We start from the raw sequence: 22,129 nt of genomic DNA, 5'->3' as shown, positions 1-22,129 counted from the left end.
ATGCTGAGGAGAAGTCATGGCACAACACATTCAGGCCCTCACAGCTCTTTGAGGGCAGATCAATAGCTAACCATTATCCTATTGTTGTTCCTCATCCAACCAGCACTGGTGAAGCCGGAGGAGGGGGATGGTTAAACTGAATGCTGAAAACACAGGGATTTAGCAAAGGCAGGGATTTATTTAACCAATCCAAATCTAAAGGAACCTAAACAATAAAAACACAGAAACTACACAAAGAGGGGATAGAAAAGTACAATAGTAACAGTAAAATGTAACGGAAAGGCTTTACGAGACAGGCACTTTTGAGGTGCAGTGGAGATTTGATTTACATTGTTTTGGGAGGCTTCATATTTTATCAAATCATTCTTCCATTTTTACATCCCATCTGTTTGCAAAAAAAAAAAAAGGAAAAAAAAGCTCTCAACTGATGTGATTCAAACCAAATCTCCTGGTTACTCCCACACAAGGGTTATCAGTAGCTAACCACCACACTCAGCTGACAAAATGCTACAATAATTAGTGCCATTGCTTACTGCCTTAATGCTAATCAGAGAATATGGTACTAGGGCTTACACACAGCTACAGTGCGCCGCACTGATGACGGGCAGTGTGTGCCATAGCCAACCAACAATCAGCTTTTAAGTGAAATAAAATATACTTTTTTAGTAAAAAAAAGAAAAAAAGAATCAGATTTTAAGGCATACAAAAACCAAACCTCAAATGACAAAGACACCACACACACAGAATGTGACACAAACAAAAAGAAAATGTCTCCAACACATAACTGGACACATTTTGAAGCAGAAGAAAGATCTCTCATTCTATCTTTGGTTCTCTACCTCCTCTTCCCTCTAACCCCATTGCCCCCCTCTCTTTCTCTCTTCCTCTCTATATTGATGCGGGTATTTAATTAGTACCATAGACACAAAGTTTCTATTTCTTGTTACTATTGTGCTCTGTTGTGCATAAGTAAGGCACCTTGTTGATAAATCAAAAACAAAAAAGGAAGGACTTTTTAAAAGGAAAAAAAAGAGGGATGCAAGGACCGAGGCCAATGAAGGACTTTTTTTTTTTTTTCGCATTCTATGTCAATACGAGACTCGGAGGAGACATTTACCATGAGAAAGAGAAAAAAAGAAAAACAGGGAGCTGCTGAAGAGAAGAATAAATTACGGACACTTTCTCTCTTTTGGCATTTCATGTCAGAACTGTGTTACTCTCAGCCCCCTTTAAACTGAGCCCCAATAATGGGGTAAAATGAAGGGGGGACAAAACAATGACCTCCAATTGTCCTGGCTGATTCGGTGTGTTTTATTGGAGGGTGGGTGGGAGTTGAAGCTTGGGACTCAATAGTAATCTGTATGGTTTTAAGATGCAACTGTAGCATTTCCAACAATGTAGTCAGATTAGCGGTGCAGATTAGATAAGAGATGGTCATTGTAGAGGAGTTGATCGGGAGGTACCGACTAACTTCACGTTGCTGTAAGCAGTGAGTTAAAGTCGCCAAAGGATGATGAGCTAAAATTGATTTGTGGTATACAGTTCAGTGAGCCTAGTTAAATAGTGAGATTCAGCTCTAGGTATTAGGCTGACAAAATGGCATTTGTTTGTAGTGAGAACCAATGTGGCTACCTCACTAAGCTGAGTGGTTTGTGAAACCGCCACTAATACCAAAGATACTGCAGCCTACCAGTCCCAAACTGCCGAGGGGGACACAAACCAAAAAAAAAAAGAGCCCCCCCCTCTTTGCCCAAAACTGTTACAGACAGACACGCTCACAATATCTCACACAGACACAGACACACACACACACAGACACACACACACACGTTCATACTAACAGCGCAGTCAGACTGCATCGTGCCACATAGGAGGAGGTGGCTGCCTTGCAGACAGAGTTGAGTGCCTTTTCCCTTCAACCACGGGTGGGACTGCACTGGACACACAAATACACACAAATACACACAAATACACACACACACACACACACACACACACACACACACGCACACGCACACACACACAGAGCCATACGGGCGCATGCATAAAGCTGCACACCCATTTACAAACATGCACTCACACATAGACAATGCACCCATAATTGGATGGACAGAAAGGGGGGCCAAAGAGAGGGACACAGAGTGGGGGCTGTGTCAGCATTTTCTCCCACATTGACTTTCCATCTTGATACACTACAATACAAGCACTTTATCATGTAGAAAGTCTATAAAACATTTTCTATACACTATTTATTTGAAACAAAATTATATGTTACTCCTTAATCTGTCAGAGTCTTTGTTACTGTATCGTTGATCTTCTAGTAGCTCACAGCCTTTGGGTTTTTTTCTTTTCTCTCCTGCCCCTGTGTGCTTTCACTCTCAGCCACTTTACCTCTCTCACATCAGAGATATTTTTGTGTAACAGAGAAAGAGGGGAGTAAAAAGGCAGAGGCTCAAAGCGCTCCGAGGGCTGTAGTTGTAAATTCTTACCACTAAATGTCTCTCTCTCTCTCTCTCTCTCTCTCTCTCTCTCTCTCTCTCCACTGCGTGCAAGCACAGAGGCTGCACTAGAAAAGTGTGGAAGACTCACTGACAGTTCGTAGACACAAATTCTCTCCTCCCTCCACCTTGTCTGTCCAGTCAACCTCTCCCCCTGGCTAGTGCTAAGACTTGGTAGGCGTGTGTTGACAATTAATTCTGAAATACCTCAAAAACCTTTCATGTAAACTTTATGTAATTTAAACTGAAAATAATACTGCTAATGATAACAATGATTATGAAACTATGATACTATGATAGTTAGTTTTGGAACTTGTGACTTGAAGCTTTATACTGTTAAATTCCTTTTATTTGTTTGCTCATTTTTCTCGTACGTTCTCGTTTGTTTTTGCTACGGCATGTACTTACTGTTTTCATAAAGGAAAAGACATTGTGAATGTTTCTGTGGAGGGTTACATGAGAAAAGAATAGACAGAAGAGAAGGCTAGATTAGAGAGAGAGGGGCAAGAGCTACTCACTTTAGATGTTTAGTTCAAAGCTCTTTTGTAAGCGGGTACATTTAAAGAAAAAAAAAAAAAAAAGAAATGACAAAAATAGGATTTGGGCTGAATTTTAAACCAAAAATTTGATGTTAAACCAAAGGAGGAATAACCTTTTACTCATTGTTAGCTTTCTTCTGCCTTTAAGTTGTCTTTTCTCGGAAAAAAACAAAAAAACAAAAAAACAATTTCACAGTTACTTTGGAAGGTTCCTGGGTGTGTTCAAGTGCTCCTGATGTTCTTAGAATATTAAAGACCAGCACCTCCTATTGAAAAGAAGGTGCGCTTTTTTTCTTTTGTGCATGGATATTGTATAACTGTATAGAAACCAACAGGAATGACCTGTGATTTTGTGGGGAGAGGAGGAGGATGGAAAGACTTGGGAGTGGGTGGAGAAAGGGGTGGGGGATATTTTGGTTATCTAAACAAAAGAAAAAAAAGGGTGGGAGGATTTGGGTTTTAGGCATTGGAGGGGTCCTTGTTTTTAGATTTTCCGTCACTGTTGGATTCACTGGTTGTGTGCATGTGTTGTTGCAACCCTTCCCCTTTCCCCATGTTTCTTTGATGTATATAAATCCAGACAGTAGGGGGCAGTGTGTGCTGGGGGAGGTCAAACTCCTCTCCTCCCAATCAATAGCATTCAATCTTCATTCCTCAGCTTGTGGTCCTCACTCGGGTCCTGAAATGTGTGTCTTGCTTTTCCAAAGACAGGCTGTTTACTTGGAGTTAATCAGAGGGACACACGCAGGCCCGAGCGGCCTTGAATATACCTGTATGTCTGTCTACATGCTTTTCTTCAATCTGTGTATGTGTGTTCATTTGTACCTATGTGGAAGACAAAGTGATTTATTTTTTATGTTCCTTTACTATGGGTTGCAATATTTGTCATGCGAAAATTTGAAACCATTTCTTACTGACTGACCAACCAACCACGGTACCATTTGGCAACTGATCATCCCACCAGAAATGTCGTCAGCATTTACTGTCAAACAGCATATGTGTGTCATTTCACTGTGGGATCGAACAGGTTGCCATTGGGGCTGATGTAGACACCCCCAGTCACACTGTGCTCTCCCTCTTCTGTTACCTGTTAATCAATCAGAACCAAGTGTCTTTGTGATGGTAGAAGACAATCAGTTTCAAAACAAGAAAAAAGGTAGAGAGAGGGCAGGCCAGTGGGAAGGAGGAAGGACAGGATGGAAGAACCAAATCAAGGGAAAAGAGGTTGTCTGAATTGTGACGAGCTGTAGTGCCCTACTGCCAAATGACTGCGCCGCCAACCCTCGCTCTTCGACACATCCACCTTCCACCCCATCACAGCCAAATCTGACTGCAAAGTTCAAGCTTGACATGATACACAACACTCCAAAACTAAAACTAATTTTTAAGTCACTCCCTCCTCATCCTCTCACTTTCCGCCCTCCTGCCAGCATGTAGTGCAATGCAGGAGTACAAAAAAAAGAAAAAAGAGCTGTGGTGCAAAAACCATATTTCCCATCACCCGCCACGATTTCCTGCTAAACTAATGATGATGTAACCAGCCGCGAGGAATTAAAATGGCTCCGGTTGGTGGCTTTTGCACAGAGAACTATGCAAACACCTGACCCCCCCAATCTTAATCGTTGCTGCTGGGTCAGAGTGTACAACCTTCAACCCCCATACCTCTCCTAGACATTCACATGCTCATACTTTGTCCCTCATGACCCCTTTCTCTTCAGGCCCCCCCCCCCAAACCCCCCCAAACCCTAACCCCTAACCCCCTTCACGTGAGCCCAGAGCAGGCAGGGGAACCCCAGTCACTCAGGCTACAGTAGAGAGTGGCTGGGGAAAGAAGAGCACTACAGCGGCCCATGTTTCACTAGACTGATGTCGTACAGCTTTACATGAATGCCCCAAACTGCCACTGACAACAAAATGGAGTCCATGTTGATGTTTGCAAGCTGATCCTCCTCGCTCATGGCTCCATTGTTCTACAATGTTTGACTGTCTTTGTTCCCAGAGCCAAGGAAGGGCCACAATCAATGCAAAGACGCTTACATTGTACTTACTTAAGTTTACGAAGTCGTCTGGAGATGGTGGCTTATATTGCACTCGGACAGACGGACAAACACACAAACAGACACAGGCACATGATGGAGAGGGTGAGTCTGCCTTTTGAGAGTGTTTGTTGAAACCAAAGATGAAATCAGAGGTATGACAATCTGGCTACCAAACCTAGAAGACAATGTTTAGCTCTCTGGGCTGCTCTACGGGTCCTGTGATTTACCGGCCATGTGGACATTCCACCTATTGCACTTAAAACACACACATACACACACATAACATACACATACTTCCACACACGAGGGGTAAGCCCGCTCACGACGTCTGGTCAGAAAGCCTCTTTTCCCTCCTCCCACTGCAGAAGCCGGAGAGCCTGTGGAGGACTTTTAGTTTCACTCTAGTTGAGACTTTTGAGAAGGAAAAAAAATCTGAGTAATAACTGTTACAGAAAATAAAAACTTAAAAGGATAATATGGGTAAAATTGCGTGTTTTGAAATAAATTAACAAATAAAACAATTGTAAAACAAAGTGGTGGTGTCATTTTATTGTGTTTGGTTTGATCTTTAAAGGGAATCCCCTGTGACCCCAGCAGATGGAAATTTGATTTCTATCACAAAAGTCTTATAAAACAAAGAGGAGAGATATTTATACAGAGGTAAACTGTCTATGTAAAGGCAATAAACTAGATTTGTGGTACATAATGTATTTTGTATATTATATTATTTATTTTATTGGAAAATAGTAGCCTTACAAAAGAGTGCTGGCTCCACTAAGAATTGCCCACAAAAACAGAAAATTCACGTCATTTTTTCAATTCTATGTTGCAGAAACAATCTATATATTCACATATTTTCCCATTAAAAATTCAGTAGTTATTCATGTGCCATTCGGGGCGCTATTATTGTCCTTCCTGTGATTTTGGACTTTTAAGTCAGGGGGGTTATCACTCGCAGTCACCTTCTCATCCACTGGTGATGCTGTGCTGTGGATGCAGGTCCCAGAGGCTATCAGGCGTCCAGGCCCGGCTCCCTGAGACAGGGCATAAGAGGAACGGCGGAGAGAGGTCCCTCTTCTGAACTTTGACTTCAGCTCTACCGGCTGATGCGACACGCTCTGGACCTACATCACAGCCAGGTGAGAGTGAGATCACTGACCATTTACCTAATAGGATGTACTCAACCTGAGAGTTATCACTGAGAAAAATACTGGAAACATTAAGTAACTATTGGTAAGACTTGATCGAGGTGGCAGCAGGTTGTTTGGAGACATTTTATAGAATTGTAAAAGTCTCTAGTAGTTGTCAAACGATATTCTTAATAACATCCAGGTGAACTATACCTTTGTAAACTGATACTCCACCTCTTTTTCTTACTGTCTCAACTGACTTTTTATTTTATTTTTACATGCAGATGTCTTACCTTGTGTTTGCCATGGATGGTGAGGATGACATTGAGGGCATGAGCGGTCACTGAAGGCAAAACAGCCGTCCAGGCAGTGAGCAGAGCTGTGAGCCACACAACTGGATTGACAAAGGCCTTATCAGACACGCCTGATGAAAAGCACACACAGAGCAATCAAACCTGTTCACAGACACAATGACAGATCCTCCACTTCATCAGATCAAAAGGACATAACATAAACAATATTGAATAATCATTGAAACTGACATTTCATGCTGTGTATGTTTCTATCTATGTTCTTTTAATATTATTTGTTGCCATTCGAGTCAAATCCGGCAGTTCCTGCAGTAATGGGATGTCAAAATGGCCACAGCCAAGAGCAACAACACTCAGGTAGCAGAAAGAAAAAAGAGCAGGTCTGCGATGAGTAGAGAGGTGTACCGAGAAAGTAATAGTCGCTCGGTGATCTCTGAAACAGGTGGGTGCTGTGGGTGATCCTGGTAAAGATGAAGAAAAGCACCAAAGAGACACATACAGCTGCTATATTGAACTTCGTCCAGTATCTGGTCAGCAGCATAATCTGACAAACAGAAACACTGTAATTAGAAGAGCATGGTACATGTGGATATACCTGTACAGTGCAGTAACTATCGGTGAGGAAGTGGTAAAAGATACATTTGTTTTAGATGTGATCATGTGATGTGATTCTTTTTTTCATATTAAAGGGTATGCAAACTTCTTTTCAATGTACTAATTGTGCAGTTGTACAATTAGGCTATAGATAATTGTGTTGCTCCATTTTCCTAATTAAGGAAAATGGAGCAACACAATGCATGTTGAATTCACTGTACTGATGAATCTCTCTATAGCCTTTTTAACAGTTTCCAGCCAACTGTATTAACCAACAGACTAAAACAACACATTTGAGCATTCCTGTATCAAAATAGTCTGGATTCCACCAATGTGGAAAATCATCTCTGGCCCATCTGATTGTTTGAAGATTAACAAAATTGAAGAAAACACCTTAAGAAGGGGCAAAAAGAGATTAAGATTGAGTCTCTAAGAACTGTGTGATAAATGACTTCTAATATATGTTCTTTGTTACCGGAGGCATTTTTTTTTTAGCACCTACCAGAATTTAGCCTCTCAAAATTAAAAAACAGGGGATGTGAAGTTTCCTCTGCGATACACAGAGCCTTCCTCCTCACCCTCTGTTTCCAGAGTCCCAAATTGTACATATGGTTAGCTTAGTGGCCACATTAGCAACCTTTGCCAGCTTGCTGTGATAGCCTGTGACAGAACACTTCTGTTTTTCATCATCTAATACCTTTTAAACCAAGATGAATTGTCTCATGAGCTCAACCACAAACACTAAGAGATTAATCATTGATAACAACTTAATAATTGTAATTGACATTATAATCTGCCTCATTTTTGGTTACTCCAGCTGCAGTTTGTAAGAGTAGAGTCCATAATTTCTAAATATTCAATTTTTTGACACAAGCCCAGTGTCGCTATTGTTGAAATAGTTAAAATATAATAGTTCTCGTTAATGAAATGATGTTATGCCATCTTTTTAAATGTGATTTTTTTAAATGAACGTTTTTTTAAATGAAAAATCTGATCCTGACCTCAATTGTGGCAGTAAACGTGGCTGCCATGGCAACAGTGACTGCCATCGTCTGGTAGTCAAAGGCTGTGTTGTAAAAAACTCCAAATGGGATGAAAAAGAGGACGAACGAAGTGTAGACAGCATACAGGAGCGACAAGGAAAGCATCAGAGGGCTGGAGAGCTCGTTTCTCTGTCCAGACTTGTACAACTCCGGCAATTTCAGGCTGCTTTCTGCGCTTGTATCCTACGACACACAGAGGCAGGCTTAATTTTTATGACAGAAATCTTTACAAATAAATAAAAATAAAAACCTCTATCTCACCTGTTCAAAGACCGCCACACACATAACTGGGGACGCTGTATAGAAGACTGTGTAGAGAGCGATGAACCATGTCTCATACAGAGACTGCAAGAGAGAAACAGACAGTGAAATAAATGCAAGATGTTTCCTCTATGTTTAACTTCAATTCATTATGTGACTTCAAGGCTTCATGTCTTTGAATTTACCCTACGTGTGTCTAACCTGAGCACTGAAGCCACTGAAGAAACCAAACCATACGTGCACGAGGGCAAAGCCGCAGGTCTTAAACAGAAAGTAGCGCAGGAAGAGGGAAATGCGCCTGTATGACCAGCGCCCGTGGATCAGTAGAAGCCTCTGCAGAAACCTGAACTGGGACAATGCAAAGTCTGCATTCTGCACTGCCTGACCTCCCTCCACTCCTGCCAGGCCCACACCAACATGAGCCGCTGGTCAATAACAGTGAGAAAAGACAGGGATCGAAGAAGAGGAAGAAAAATGTAAAAACGTGAACCCGGAAAGCAGAATACACTGATCAGTAGGTTTGTGTGACTCTACACACATTTTCTCTGTCATCTTTCCATGTCGCCTGACTTACTTTTGATCATGTTTACGTCATTGGCACCGTCCCCGATGGATATGGTGAGTGAGCTGGTGTGTTTCCTGACCAACGTGACGATGTCGGCCTTCTGTCCAGGTGTTACACGGCAGCATAGCACTGACTGGCACTGTTCTGCCAGGCTCATGAAAGTGGCCCCCCATTCTGGTCTCTGATCAAACTCTGCCTGAGGTACAACATGATCAGACAGCTCAGTTTAGGTTATATTTGTACTAAATGGCCCTACCTTTTAATAGACATTTAGAGGAGTTGCCATCTTCGCTTTGACATCTCATAGTAAGTAACAGTTTTTTAAAGCCCCCCTAAAAACTGATTAATTAAAAGTTAGACACTCAAAAACTTTGCTTCTTTAGGGCTGTGTCGGTGTGACTGTATTAGACTTGACTGACGGTGACCTGACAAAATAAGCAAACTACCACACAAATGTCATCAGATTTTGATTCAAAAGTTGCTAAAGCCCGATTGGTGAAAGGAGGTATGTTACATCACCTTCCTCCAGCTGAGGCCCGCATTTCAAACGCACAGAGAAAGAGACGTGGGACACAAATCTCCTATGTGAAAATACCAAAACTGCTCTAACTTTGGCAGGAACTTTTGTGTTCATATTCAGTAAGACCCCACCATGGCCTTTCAGGCATCTTGTGCTAGTATATATTTTAAGAGAAAAATTAGAAATGCCTAAAGCCTTATGCTTTATGTCCAATACCCTATTACAATGTTAACAGTAGTAGAGGCTTGTATTTTCTTCTGCTATCAAACTGATCTCTCTAAGTGTCTGACATAAACAGCACAACTTTTCATGAGTCATTTGCAAACTATATGACAACAGCTCTTCGGCCATTTGAAAACTTTATAAGTAACCTATTTACTTTACGGTCTTGTGTTTACCAGCTCAGGTCCAGTGAGGACCACAGCAGTCTTAGCTCTAGCCTTCTCCATGTCTACAGCCCACAGCTCTGTCTGTCTGGCCTTGAAGAAACTGACCCCTGGGTCTGGGGCCTGGAGTATCTGTCTGCAGGGGCAAACACACAAAGATCAATGCAATGGTGAGAGTGTGTGCGTGTGTGTGTTTGTGTATTTTTATCATTGCTAACCTCAGCTCCTGCCATTCCAGTAATCTGGTATCAGGATCCAGCAGTTTGCAAGAATATCCAATGTTCACTGCAGTCTCTATAAGGGCGAAGAAAAATGGAGCAGGAGAGAGAGAAGAAAAGACAGAAACCATGGTGAGACTTTGTTTTCATGAAACTACAGCACAGCATTGAAAATGGGGACATCCCCCCAACCCCCAGCTCCACTATAGTATGTGAAAATACCTTTTTTGTCTCCAGTCAGTACCCATACTTTAAGCCCAGCCTGTTGAAGCAGAGCAATAGTCTCAGGAACGCCTTCCTGTAGCCGGTCCTCTATAGCTGTCACCCCCAGAAGCTACAAAACACGATAGTTAGCTTTTGTTTTTTAGCTTTCCTACAGGATACTGGCTTTAATACATAGTAGCGCGATTGTAACAAGGAGACAGAAAGGTGATATGGGGGATATTCAGAGGGTTCAAAGAGGGTTATGCTGTGTCAATAATCAGTTATACCACTCTAAATGAAGGACTGACAATAAATATATAAAAATCACACAGAGGAGCAGCCCACCTGCAGCTCTCTCTCCATCTGATCATATAGCTTTTCCAGCAGTGCATCACGGTCACAGGTCGCCATGGCAGCAGACTGGGCCAGAGCTTTACTCCACTGTTCCCACGATGCCTCAGGAACAGATCGAACCGCAACGCACAAAGTCCGCAGACAGGACTGAGCAAACAGCTGACAGAAGATAAGTTAACACGTTATTTGAGAGCCTACACATTATTTACTGAGTGATCTTTCAGGCAGAATTGAAGGATTGACAGAGAAAACATGAGGCAAACATTTTTGTCCTGCATGCCTGAACTAACTAGTCTCAGTAGGATTAAACTCGAGATTAACTGGCCCGATCCTTTCTTGAAAACTCTACTGATCATTGATCAGGAACTTTTAACAGATCTTTACCTATCCTCAAAACAGTGATCAGACAGTTGATAACAAAGATGGAAGATTTTGTATGTCCATTCTGAATCATACACATGATGAAGATAAAGAAACTCTACAAATTATTTTACAGCATTCGACTCATAACTGTTAATGGGGCAAATGTGCTTTAATGCACCTCTGTGTTTTACTGCTCTTAAAAGGAATTTGGGGATATATGCCTATACAGTGAATGTGAAGCTACAGCCAGCAGCCACCTAAGTTTAGCTAAACTAAGCTAGTTGGCTGGAAACAGGGGAATCAGAGGATGCAAAGAGTTATGCAAAGATAACAAAATCTTCCTACCAGCACCATCGAAGCTCACTAATTAACACGTTGTATTTTGTTTGCTAAATCCTTTTTTTTTTTTAAGTGTAAAAATGTTACACTGCACGCTTGTGTGCGGGACTATTTCTTGGCTGGAGTTTCACATGACGTGTCATTTTGAACTCTTTATTACTGAAATGGAAACCAAAACATCCTGACATAGTGCCATATATTTAGTAGGCTCGGTAGGTGTACTGTACAGCACACACTACCGGTTCAGTAGAAACTCTAATTCACCTCAAGTGCTCTTTCAGTCCTTTCCTGATATGGAAAGTCCTTCTGCAGTCTCTCCAGGATCACTATGTCCGCCCCTTTACAGTACAGCTTTAACCCACCCTCTGGCTCCCGAACTGGAAAACAATATGGATTCATTTATCCAGAAAAGAAGGTGACACGGGAGGACTAAGTGTATGTGTAATTATAAAGAAGATTGTTAGGTTGAAGATATTTTGTCAGTGTGTATTTGGAGGGCTACTCTCACCCAGTACAGACATGCATCTCCTCTTGCTGGTAAAGTCCAGCAGTGCCAGCAGTTGATATTGTCGAGTAACACCCAGCTCAGAGACAACGATAAAGTCTCTTGTCCTAGAAAGGAAGACCCAGCCCAGCTCCCTGGCTGCACCAACAAGAGCCTCCTCATCTGGGGATGCAGCCTGGTAAACTGGAGCCTCTGGAGGAATGCAGTCAGCACACAAGGTGGAAGTAAACATGTTGTCTTCCAGGAATGGTCAATTGTGCCTGTCAGTAACCTTAACTATGCATGTTATTACATCAGATTCAGAGCAGGTGGTTGAGAAATAACTGTAATGAAATGCAGCTTCCTTTCAAGTTTTGTTAACACTGGACAAGTGGTGTTTGAGATAACATATACAAGTGAATGACATTATCTCGACCTTTAATTGTAGCACCCCCATCAGTTCAGTCAGTGTAATACAAAAACACAAGAATCACACATCAAGAATCCATCAACTATAGAACCAGTGCTGTCAGCTATCAACTGAGGTTTGACATTTTTATCATATGGAGCATGACAACTCACTAACTGTGGTCTGAATCATAAACAATATGGATAATCTCACACAATAACACAAACAAACAAACACACACACACACACACACACACACACACACACACACACACACACACACACACACACACACACACACACACACACACACACACACACACACACGCACACACACAAGCTCACCCTCCTTCCACTCTGCCATGACAGTGTGACACAAAGACAGTGCTGTGAGGAACTGTCTGCTGAGTGGACACTGCTGTCCTCTGAGTTTCTCCACCAGGCTGGGAGCCGACATGAACAGGCCACCGCAGGAGAACGGATTCCAGCTTAGGTCCATGGGCTGAACGCAAAGAGGGAAAAAGATGGAACACTAAACCTTACTGTGCATTGACATTATACAGTGTTGCAGCATACAGATATGGCCAATGCTGATGATGGTAGCAGAAATTATGATGAAAAAAAATGGGCATATAGACATGAATATATTAACCCTGAAGGAAGATTGGATAATATCTTGAAATTAGGTTGAATATACATAAGGAGCGAGAAATAAGAAAAAAAAATACAATTCAAAGACGAAGATTTCATTGTAATAATAGGGTACCTCTGTGTCCTCTGCCCTGACTGATGCATCACCTGTGAAAGTAGAAAAATGATTATACTTATTGACTTGCAAAAAGCATTTGAAATGGAGGCAAAGAAAGTAAGAAAGAACGAAAGAAAGAAACAAACAAAGAAAGAAAGCAAGAAAGAAAGAAATGGGGTCTGGAGAAGGAAATGGCTCAGACACACAACATAAGGTTGATGTGATTCTGACAAGGACTCATGAGCACGTTAAGTGTCTCCTGTTGTCTCTCTCTTGAGGAATGAGTTTCGTCCATGGTTTATGTGACGTCGCTTCCCCAGAGGGATCTTTGTTCCACTTTAAGCCAGTGAAGAAAATTTGCTCAATGCTCATTATCAGCCTTTGTTTCATAAATTAATACTCAAGGAAGCAAGTTACTGTGTTGATTAGACAGGATGGAGTCTTTTAACTTCACACATTCTTGGAGATAGACTGGACTGTTTGACAATCCGGTGCCAAACAAGCACTCTTGAGTGAACAAAAATATGAAAAAGTGTCTCACTGCCATCACTAATGAGTAATTCTGAAAAGGGGACATTAGTAAGTGCTTTTCAAACTTTCTTAATAATCACAATGAGGATCTCTGTTATATTTACCGATGGAGAAAAGTATTCTGTCCTTTTTTTTACTCCTTTTTCCACCTAACAGGATTTCAATCTACAGTATTAAGCAATTTTAAAACACCTTTTTTCTATTGAATTGAACAAGGCCACCTGACTGACAATGGCCTTTTGATGAGTTTCTAATTTTAAGATTTTTACAAAACAGGAAGGGTAAAACGTATGTTTTTCGGTCTTAACTTTACAAGTGAAGTCAACTTGACAATTAAAGTTGCTTAAGGTCCCATAAAGAGGTATCTTAAGAGCATGTTACATTCATAACTTGATGTGCATCCTGTTGAAACTGGATTCTTAAGTAAAATAAAAGAGCAGAAGAAACAGGAGAAAAAGGTGATTTAGTTTTTATTAAGGTTGGGGCTGTTTAAAAATCTGAGTGGTTGAAATTATGGTTTCCAGCTACCTGTGCAGTGTGAGGTAAGATAGATACTTTGTTTTGTGCTGGCTATGGGTTGGTGTTTTCTTCTAAGTAAGACTATTAAAATATCACATAGAAAATTAACTTTGTATCATTGAGTTTTTAGTTAACTGGGTGGAAAATCATGAGACAGAGAATGAGTGGCATTTTATTGTTACCATATATCTCCCCAGCTATGCAGCACTGTCTGAAGAGCAAACGGTTCTGAGTTAACGTCCCAGTTTTGTCACTCAGCAGGTATCCCACTTGGCCGAGCTCCTCGTTCAGCGAGGTATTCCTGGCCTCGGCCGGTCTGTCTGCCTGCTGCCAATACATCTCTATATCCCAGCCAATAAACAGGCTGTGGACCGTGTGGATCAGCTCAAACCTGTGGACACACATGCACAGAGGACACAGACGCAGTAAGAGAGAATACACACTAGTGTAACACTAGTGTGCTTAATACATGTATATTAGAGAATTCAGTATTGTGGATGTAACTAACGAGATGTAGAGGGCCATGGGCATGGCCGGGCTGAGCAGGATGATGTAGCTCCAGAAGACTAGGAACCCGGTGTAGACTGGATTGCCGTTAACAACCAGAGCAGACAGAACCCCTGTCTGGCTCATGACCCGACTCAAAAACACGCCGCTGCCGATGGCAAGAAGCAGAGCTGCCAGCAGCACGGACAGGACTATCTGGAGATCCAGACCATAGAAAAACACAGTTCATACTTGACTCAACAAAATGCCTCATGGTTGTCATCCCCGTGCCCTTTACCCACTCACCCCGATCACCACTCTGTTGAAAACTTTTTCCGTTTGCGTCATCTTCACTCTCAGCTTCCCGCAGTTCCTCAGGATCTTAGTGTCCGCGCCTGGTACAGAACAGACTGCTATTAGACGCTATCGCTGCAGCGGCCTGAGGGTGAGAGTTCGAGCCCTTGTGTCAGCAAGCATCTGCTGATGTGCCCTTGAGCAAGATGCTGAATCCCTACCAGCTCCGGGGGTGTCTGACCCCGCTGCCGAGAGGTCAGGGGAAAGAGAGAATTTCCCTTGCAGGGATCAATAATGAATCACATTATGTTTTCCATTGGTGTTGTCTCAATCTCAGATAGACTGCTGAAAGACATTGAGCTGACAAAACTGAGAATGTGTGTATCATCTTCAAACTGTTCAAGGACAGAAAACTGATTCCAACTTAGCCCTACACCGACAATAATACGTCAACCTCGATCCTGCTTAATTTAAAGTAGGCTATGTCAAGAGTGTTCGTGAGGAGGGTTAAGAGTTATAATCAGGCTAAACTGGGGTCATACCAATAGGCATTCTCTAATGAATGGTGTAGAACCCATCTCTGGCAGAATTTGATCTATTGATCTGTTTTACCAGAACTGAAAGGGTCATAGCAGCGAGATCCATGACACCTCTGCCTAGTTCAGTAATATCCGATCAATGATCACTTAAAAGACAGAAGGAGCCCTTAATCTGCCATATGTTAGCAGACCCACTTGTGCAAGAGTTAAGTACTGTCCATAATTAGCAGTATAATGTATTCCACACAATAAAATTTGTCATTGAAGCTAGTGGAGGCCACAGAAGAGGGTGAAATGAGGATAGGTGGCCTGGAAACCGAACATTTTGTAATAGTCTTATCTCTTTTATCATACACCTCTGCGGGGCATTGTGCCATATATCAGGGCTTCTCTTCTTCCTTTTTGCCTCAGTGTCTTAGTCTTAAACTCAACAGACCAGATTGAGGGTGGCTCGTACCCATTTTATGAACAAAAAACTGTATTATCCCATCCCCCTCTATCATTTCTCGAGCATAGGAATTCCAGAGAAATTTGTGTATATATCCCCTTTTTGAAACTGAATAAATACTTCTACGTGTACCAGTGTATATGGCCAAGCCATAAGCAAACTCCGTGTTACGTAGGACTGTTCCCCTCAGCAGGATGTGCTCATTGTCCAGCAGATGACACTCTCCTCGCCAGTGCAGCTGGCCTCTGAAGGTGTACAGTTGACTGTTGGGTTCCTCACAGAGCACAACACCTGTAAAATGAGAGGTTACATTTGCTCTTACTTAGGACAATGCAATTTTTGGAGCAAATTTGGAATCTGCATTCTTAATAGAAATCACCACCATCAAAGGCAGCAAGGGTCTCCTCTGAGGGGTGAGAGGTGAGCTCGGCATGTGTGGCACTGAGCGCCTGCCGATACTTGAGGTTGGTCTCTCTGTATGCAGACAAAACAGACTTTCAATTCATAGTCCCCACTAAAGAGCTGACCCACTTAACAGACATAATAGTTAAGACGTCAAGGCAGTGTGCAAGTAAATAATCATGTAAATAATCTTAATTATTCTTAATTTCTCGGTTAAGAAGCAGAATGAAGAGATTTCCATAATTTTTAGTAATCCAGAGAAACAATTAGAGCTTTTATCTCCCAAAATATGGACTCGTATAAGTGTCTTTAATGTGCAATACACCAAAAGACTCTTTAACATCTGTAACTGTTTCTTAATGCAGACCAGGATTTAAAGTAGTAGCAAAAAAACAAAATCATATTGCGAAAACTGATACCATTCTTTCACTGATCACTCTTGTAAACAGATGTAGAGCGGCTTATGATATTATACTGATAACTTTTAAAGCACAGATATAATGTATCTGATCCAAAATGTATCAAACGCCTTTTACCCCTCTATGTGCCACTACAAAGCCCCAGATGTGTAGGCAGGGCCTATCTGGCTGTTCCAGAATCTATAAATGATTTTAGAGTTTTAAAGCTCACCAAGGTTTTGTTGTCAAGGCCCCAAAATTACAGACCCTGAAGAGCTAGGGCCTCTAACATCAGTATCACCTTTAAAATCACTTCTTATTATCTATTTGTTCAATTATGTTCGCCATTATATATTTTCACTCTATTTTCATATTTTAAATGCTATATTACCTAAATGTTTTCCCTTGTTTATTAGATATTGCATAAAAATGCCCATGTACTACTACTACTACTTTTATAATCCTCATAAAGTTAGTACTTACAATCATGTATGTATTTTATAATGATCACACGATGAATCAATTGATGAAGTTACATACAGTTTTTAACCAGGTAAGATATTAGAATGAGTGGACAGGTTAATTAAGCTGACCGTTGCTCTTACCCATCGATGTCCGCTGTCTCCACATAACACAAACTGTGAGGCTCTGAACTACACAGGAGGAGAAAGTCCGCCTGTGAGGAAGGAGAGAAAGTATGAAATACGACAGACAGCAGACTAAGTGGAAAGGTACTAGGAATTCAAATAGATAATAATAATAATTTCAAAATTTCAAAATTCAACTGCTGAATGCCTCGTTACTGAAATTTTCTACTTTATAAACGTATTACTTTATTACACCAGCCTATGGTATAGGCTAACAAGTAATTCTTATTCTTCATATTCTACTTGCACAACAATGATTAATCAGACATTTTGTTTTCTTCAAAACAACTTTGCTTTGTTGTTGTTGTCGGTTTTTTTTTTAAATAAATTGAGTATCTCACAGGGATGACTTGGTCTTTGTGGATCCGAAGTACGTCTCCGACACACAGGTCCTTCCACTGTGCTGTGTTGAAACTGAGACAGAGGACAGATGAGCAGTAAGCATATTTAAAAAGTAAAAGTAAAATTTCCTTGTCGCAAATATACATGTACATTACTATCCTACAAGCACTAAATATGATTTGCAGTTGATATTTGAAAGTTAACAACTTGGTAGAGTTCATATTAAGGACATAATCGGAGATCCAAAAAAATAGCCCCACCGCCAAAATTCAAAACGCAAGACTAAAATTTCCCCAAATGATTGTTAACTAATTAATCAATTAATACATGGACTAACACTATACAATGCTTACAATACATCTCAGGAAAGTTAGAAATGTGATGCAGTTAAAGGTTTGATTTAATCATAAATGTCTGTTAACACAGGAGCAAAATAGGCCTAAATATTCCATAATGAAAAGTTCAGAAACATACGTGTTTTTTTTTTTCAATCTATAAGTAAACTCTTTTATTATATACATGTGAATATACCAGAATTGTAAATTTTAAAAACATGTCTGGTGGGCCGTTCAACTAAAAATATATCTGTTAATGTTAAAAAACAATGCACTTTTCATTTTTCTTGACTGCATTCTTCATGCAGTTACAACAAATTGTAGATTAGCGTACACATTCTTCTTTGTAGTTGTCCAGTCGACAGGAGAAAACACATCTGAAATGTAACATTTTCACATACTGAAGTAAAAATATATCTGAAGATATGAGAAGATGTCATCAATCTATTGCTCATAGTTGTTTTGAAAGGTGCGGGGAATACTCTGTTTTTGCCCCGCTCTAATGCACAAAGGGACCATGAGGGATTCACTCATTCACACTTCATTAGAGCTTCATTAGATCGCTGTTTCAAACTGGAACTACGCTGAGTCCTGAGAGAATAACCCACTTTCTTTGTCCTCACCTCTGGGAGATGAGTACGTCACAGGGTCGGGAGTTAATCTCAGAGTCACTGCGTCTCCTTGCCTGCACCAGAGATGGAGAAAGAGAAAGACGGACCGGAGAAGAGAATGAGAGAGACGAGAAAGAGATGGATTGACAAGCAGGACAAGGATGGAGGAAAAGAATGATGGACAGGGAGCGTGTGAGGGGGAGTGAGGGTGGCCATGAAAGGTTGAACGGGAGAAAGGAGAAAGGAGAAACGCCATTATGGGGCTCTACAGTGACACCAGCTGGGAGATTTACACCCTCCACTAAATGATTAGTCAATAGAGAGGGGTCAAGCAAGCGTTTCACCCAGAGCTGTTAACGACTGTAACTCAGTGATGCACTTAACCAGAGAATTCTCCACGCAAAACATCACGCCTGCATTTAAAAGGAAAAGCTTTAATGATAGGAGAGAAAATTAATGCTACTGGGATGACTAGTTTTGTCAATGAGGAGAGGACAAGGAGTCAATGAGGACAATGAAGGAGAGAAATGAGTGCGTATATGCTTAAGTGCCACGGGCATAAATGCACACCTGAGGCCGGTTGTATATTTGTGTTTTTAAGATCATGCGTTTGTGTGGGAGCATGTGCTTTCATCACTGAGGGATATTCCCCCTCCCACATCCCCCCGGATGAGGGACGGGGCACGAGGGAGCGAGCGGTGGTCTCACCATGTCGTTGCCGAGGTCTTTCAGCCCTCTCACAGAGAGTACGATGAGAAGCGGGATGATAGTGATGTACCAGGGTATGGATGAGATGGCAGGGACACACTGGAAACCACATGTCAGCATGGATACACACAGAGGGAAAAGGAAATGTAATCACACACATTCTATAAACCATATGCACACACACAAAGTGCCTCCACAAGTAATACTAACTATGAAAAACTAACTGAGAAGTTGAAAGAAGTTGAAAAGATAAGATTAATTCAACTTTTCTTCTTAATTCAACTTTTTTCAAACTTCATTAAACAAATGCAATGGAGGTTCAGATGGACTGATGTGATCTCTTAGCAGAGGAATTCAGGATTTCAAGATTCAAGAGTAAGGCAAGGTGGCGATTCCATCCTGTGGAAGAAATTTCTTGGGTTAACTGTGGTACAGTGAGTTACTTTCAGGGGTAAATAAGCAACTCTTGCTTGTCTAACCTCCTTTGAATGCAGAAAAAAAAAAAAGAATATTTACTGCATAGTTGTTATCTTAGCAGACTATGTCACAGATAGCTCGCCTTGTTTCATAATCCATTTTATCCTACTCATTACTTACAAGGCCTAAAATGACCAGGAGTACATTAGTAAACTTTTAACTTCTAACTGTTGCAAAGGACCTCTTAGAGTCACTGGGTTCAAGTCCAGGTCAAACTCAAGGGGAGATCGAGCTTTTGCTGTACTGGTATTTTGGCTTTGGAAAAGTGTTCTAGTTAGTTTTTGGTCTGCTGACAGTGTCTCAGCTTTTATATCAGGAAATTAAAACACATTTTTAATAGACTCGCTCTGAACTCATTTGTTCACATCATACTGCTCTGTCGTGTTGCCAACATATTTCATGTTTTTTTTTCCTTCTGTCCTGTTGGCTATGGATATTTAACTGTTGGCTATTTCATATGTAACCGTTTTTTTTTTTGTGCTGTCTGTTTATGCTGATCTGGTCTCATTATTTTTTTATGTTTTCTCCTGGAAAGCACTTTCTTCCTTGAATCATTATTATAGCTTGTATCACATCATGATATAAGGTCAGTTTAATCTAAAAGAACAGAATATGTGTAAGGAACATGGCAGCAATATTCCTACAACTTCAGACTGTCTGTACAGTCAGAGAAAATCTGACAATCCAGATAGTATACTACTTTGTTTTCTAACGCTTGCAATGCAATGCTTTTTTGAACAGTGTTAACGTGAGACAGTAAAGGTTGCAGCTTACCTCATAAAAGTACTCAAGACCAAGTCTGACTTTCTAGAGTCAAAACACGAATAGACAGAGTGAGAGAGAACAACAGAGCTTTCATCTGACCTGCAACACCACCATGAGAAGGAAGTAGAGATTTGCCACTCGCTGGAACTGTTCAAACAGTGTCAGGGGCAGGAAGGTCAGGGGGGAGTACTTGTAGCTGCGTACGACATTGTCCTGACGACCAACAAGAAGAGCAACAGAGAGTGAGAGAGAAGCGCAAGGGAAACGTACGTATCAATATATTAACCTGTTTCTCGATGCATCAGCATGCCAACAGCTGTTAGAGTATCGTGTGGAAGCTCATGCGGGACTGACTCACCGCATAACGCCCCCAGCTGAAGCATAAAAAGGATTTCTTCTGTTTGTGTTTGTGGTAGTGGCGGCTGTTTGCCCTCACCTCCCATGAGAGGCCTGCCGGACACATGTTAGTCAGACTCTTAGTCCAGCTCTCCATTTACAGTGATTTAATGTATCATTTTCATTAGCAGACAACAGATGGATGTGTGCGTGTGTGTGTGTGTGCGTGTGTGTGTGTGTGTGTGTGTGTGTGTGTGTGTGTGTGTGTGTGTGTGTGTGTGTGTGTGTGTGAAAATTTCAATCTGCACGTGCAGACTGCTAGATACGACACTGAGATTTTGTGGTAATGGATATAAATGATATAGTATGCTTCATTTCAAATCAAAAACACTGAAATTCATTCCCTTCTGGATACATCTCTTTAAATACAGTGAGATAAAGATACAGTGGTCAGCAGGTGAAGAAAAAAGGAAAATAAAGGATGGAGCTCAAAAGCAAAGTACCAGTTTAAACACATTCCTTGGCCATGATATCTTGTGGACTCAGAAATTTGTAGACTACTGTTATGCTATAAGAGGGAGACAAGTGAGTGAAATGGTGGATTTTGTCCCCTTCTAAGACACATTTGTCTGGTAACCCATTACACCGTGTTACCATGCTTACATACGACATAGCACAAAAAACAAAAGGTTATGACTCACTGCAGATCTAGACAGACTCCTCTGCCAGTTTTAGCAGTACAAACCTTACCCATCCTCTATCAACCACTTATTATACCAACAAAATGTTACAAAGGCGGATTTAAGGCAACTCAGTGCTTGTTTTCTATATGATAAAATACCGAGAAATGTATCAACTCCTATGGAAGAATCTCTGCTGGAAGCTGCTTGATCAACTGTGGTGAGAGGGCACCGAGACGGCTTAGGTCCAACCATCCTCTTCAAACCTGAGAGAATTCAAACACAAAGTCATAGCAAATTAATCAGCACGAGAACTGTAATAAGCAATAGTCACACCATATTTTACCTGTTGCTAAGTAATTAGTACCTAGACTAACTGTCAACCAGTTAATAGACACAGCACAATGTCAGAGAGGACATTAAACTAGTCTGTTTTGACTATTAATGAATCTTGTTTGTAAAGCTGTGAATAATACCTTTGTTGCTGAAATTAATCATAAGCAGCAGCAACTAAGTAAGCAACACAATTCAGAAAGAGTCATGCATTTACCTGCTCTGTTTGCCAGTAGTGTTCTCAAGCACTGTATAGCACTTGCAACCAGGGGC

At 41.2% G+C, this 22,129-nt stretch overlaps 1 protein-coding gene across 1 annotated transcript; it reads right to left on the bottom strand.

The window, feature by feature from the left end:
* Positions 1-4,040: 4,040 nt before the first annotated feature.
* On the bottom strand, positions 4,041-20,970 carry atp8b3 (ATPase phospholipid transporting 8B3). The gene is made up of 26 exons (XM_040128593.1): positions 20,866-20,970; positions 20,607-20,720; positions 19,266-19,364; positions 18,570-18,631; positions 17,611-17,683; positions 17,228-17,298; positions 16,205-16,296; positions 15,955-16,113; positions 14,848-14,936; positions 14,564-14,757; positions 14,191-14,446; positions 12,591-12,759; positions 11,873-12,052; positions 11,629-11,741; positions 10,654-10,821; positions 10,327-10,438; positions 10,105-10,180; positions 9,899-10,022; positions 8,990-9,176; positions 8,617-8,840; positions 8,416-8,499; positions 8,113-8,337; positions 6,923-7,061; positions 6,500-6,630; positions 6,039-6,200; positions 4,041-4,124 (listed from the first exon to the last, which is right to left on the bottom strand). Exons 1-26 carry the CDS (start codon positions 20,968-20,970, stop codon positions 4,041-4,043), a joined length of 3,492 nt encoding a protein of 1,163 aa, XP_039984527.1.
* Positions 20,971-22,129: the final 1,159 nt, after the last annotated feature.

The sequence above is a fragment of the Xiphias gladius genome, chromosome 6 (genome assembly GCF_016859285.1).
Source record: "Xiphias gladius isolate SHS-SW01 ecotype Sanya breed wild chromosome 6, ASM1685928v1, whole genome shotgun sequence".
NCBI classification, from domain to species: domain Eukaryota; kingdom Metazoa; phylum Chordata; class Actinopteri; order Istiophoriformes; family Xiphiidae; genus Xiphias; species Xiphias gladius.
This window is presented reverse-complemented; position numbering and strand designations above follow the sequence as displayed.

Excerpts from the sequence above, each read along its gene's own strand:
- atp8b3 (XM_040128593.1), bottom strand. The coding sequence starts at position 20,970 with ATGTGTCCGGCAGGCCTCTCATGGGAGGTGAGGGCAAACAGCCGCCAC. Across the intron at positions 8,841-8,989 it reads TGACGTAAACATGATCAAAA|CGGCTCATGTTGGTGTGGGC; the intron begins GTAAGTCAGGCG and ends GTTATTGACCAG. Across the intron at positions 4,125-6,038 it reads CATCACCAGTGGATGAGAAG|GTAACAGAAGAGGGAGAGCA; the intron begins GTGACTGCGAGT and ends ATTGATTAACAG.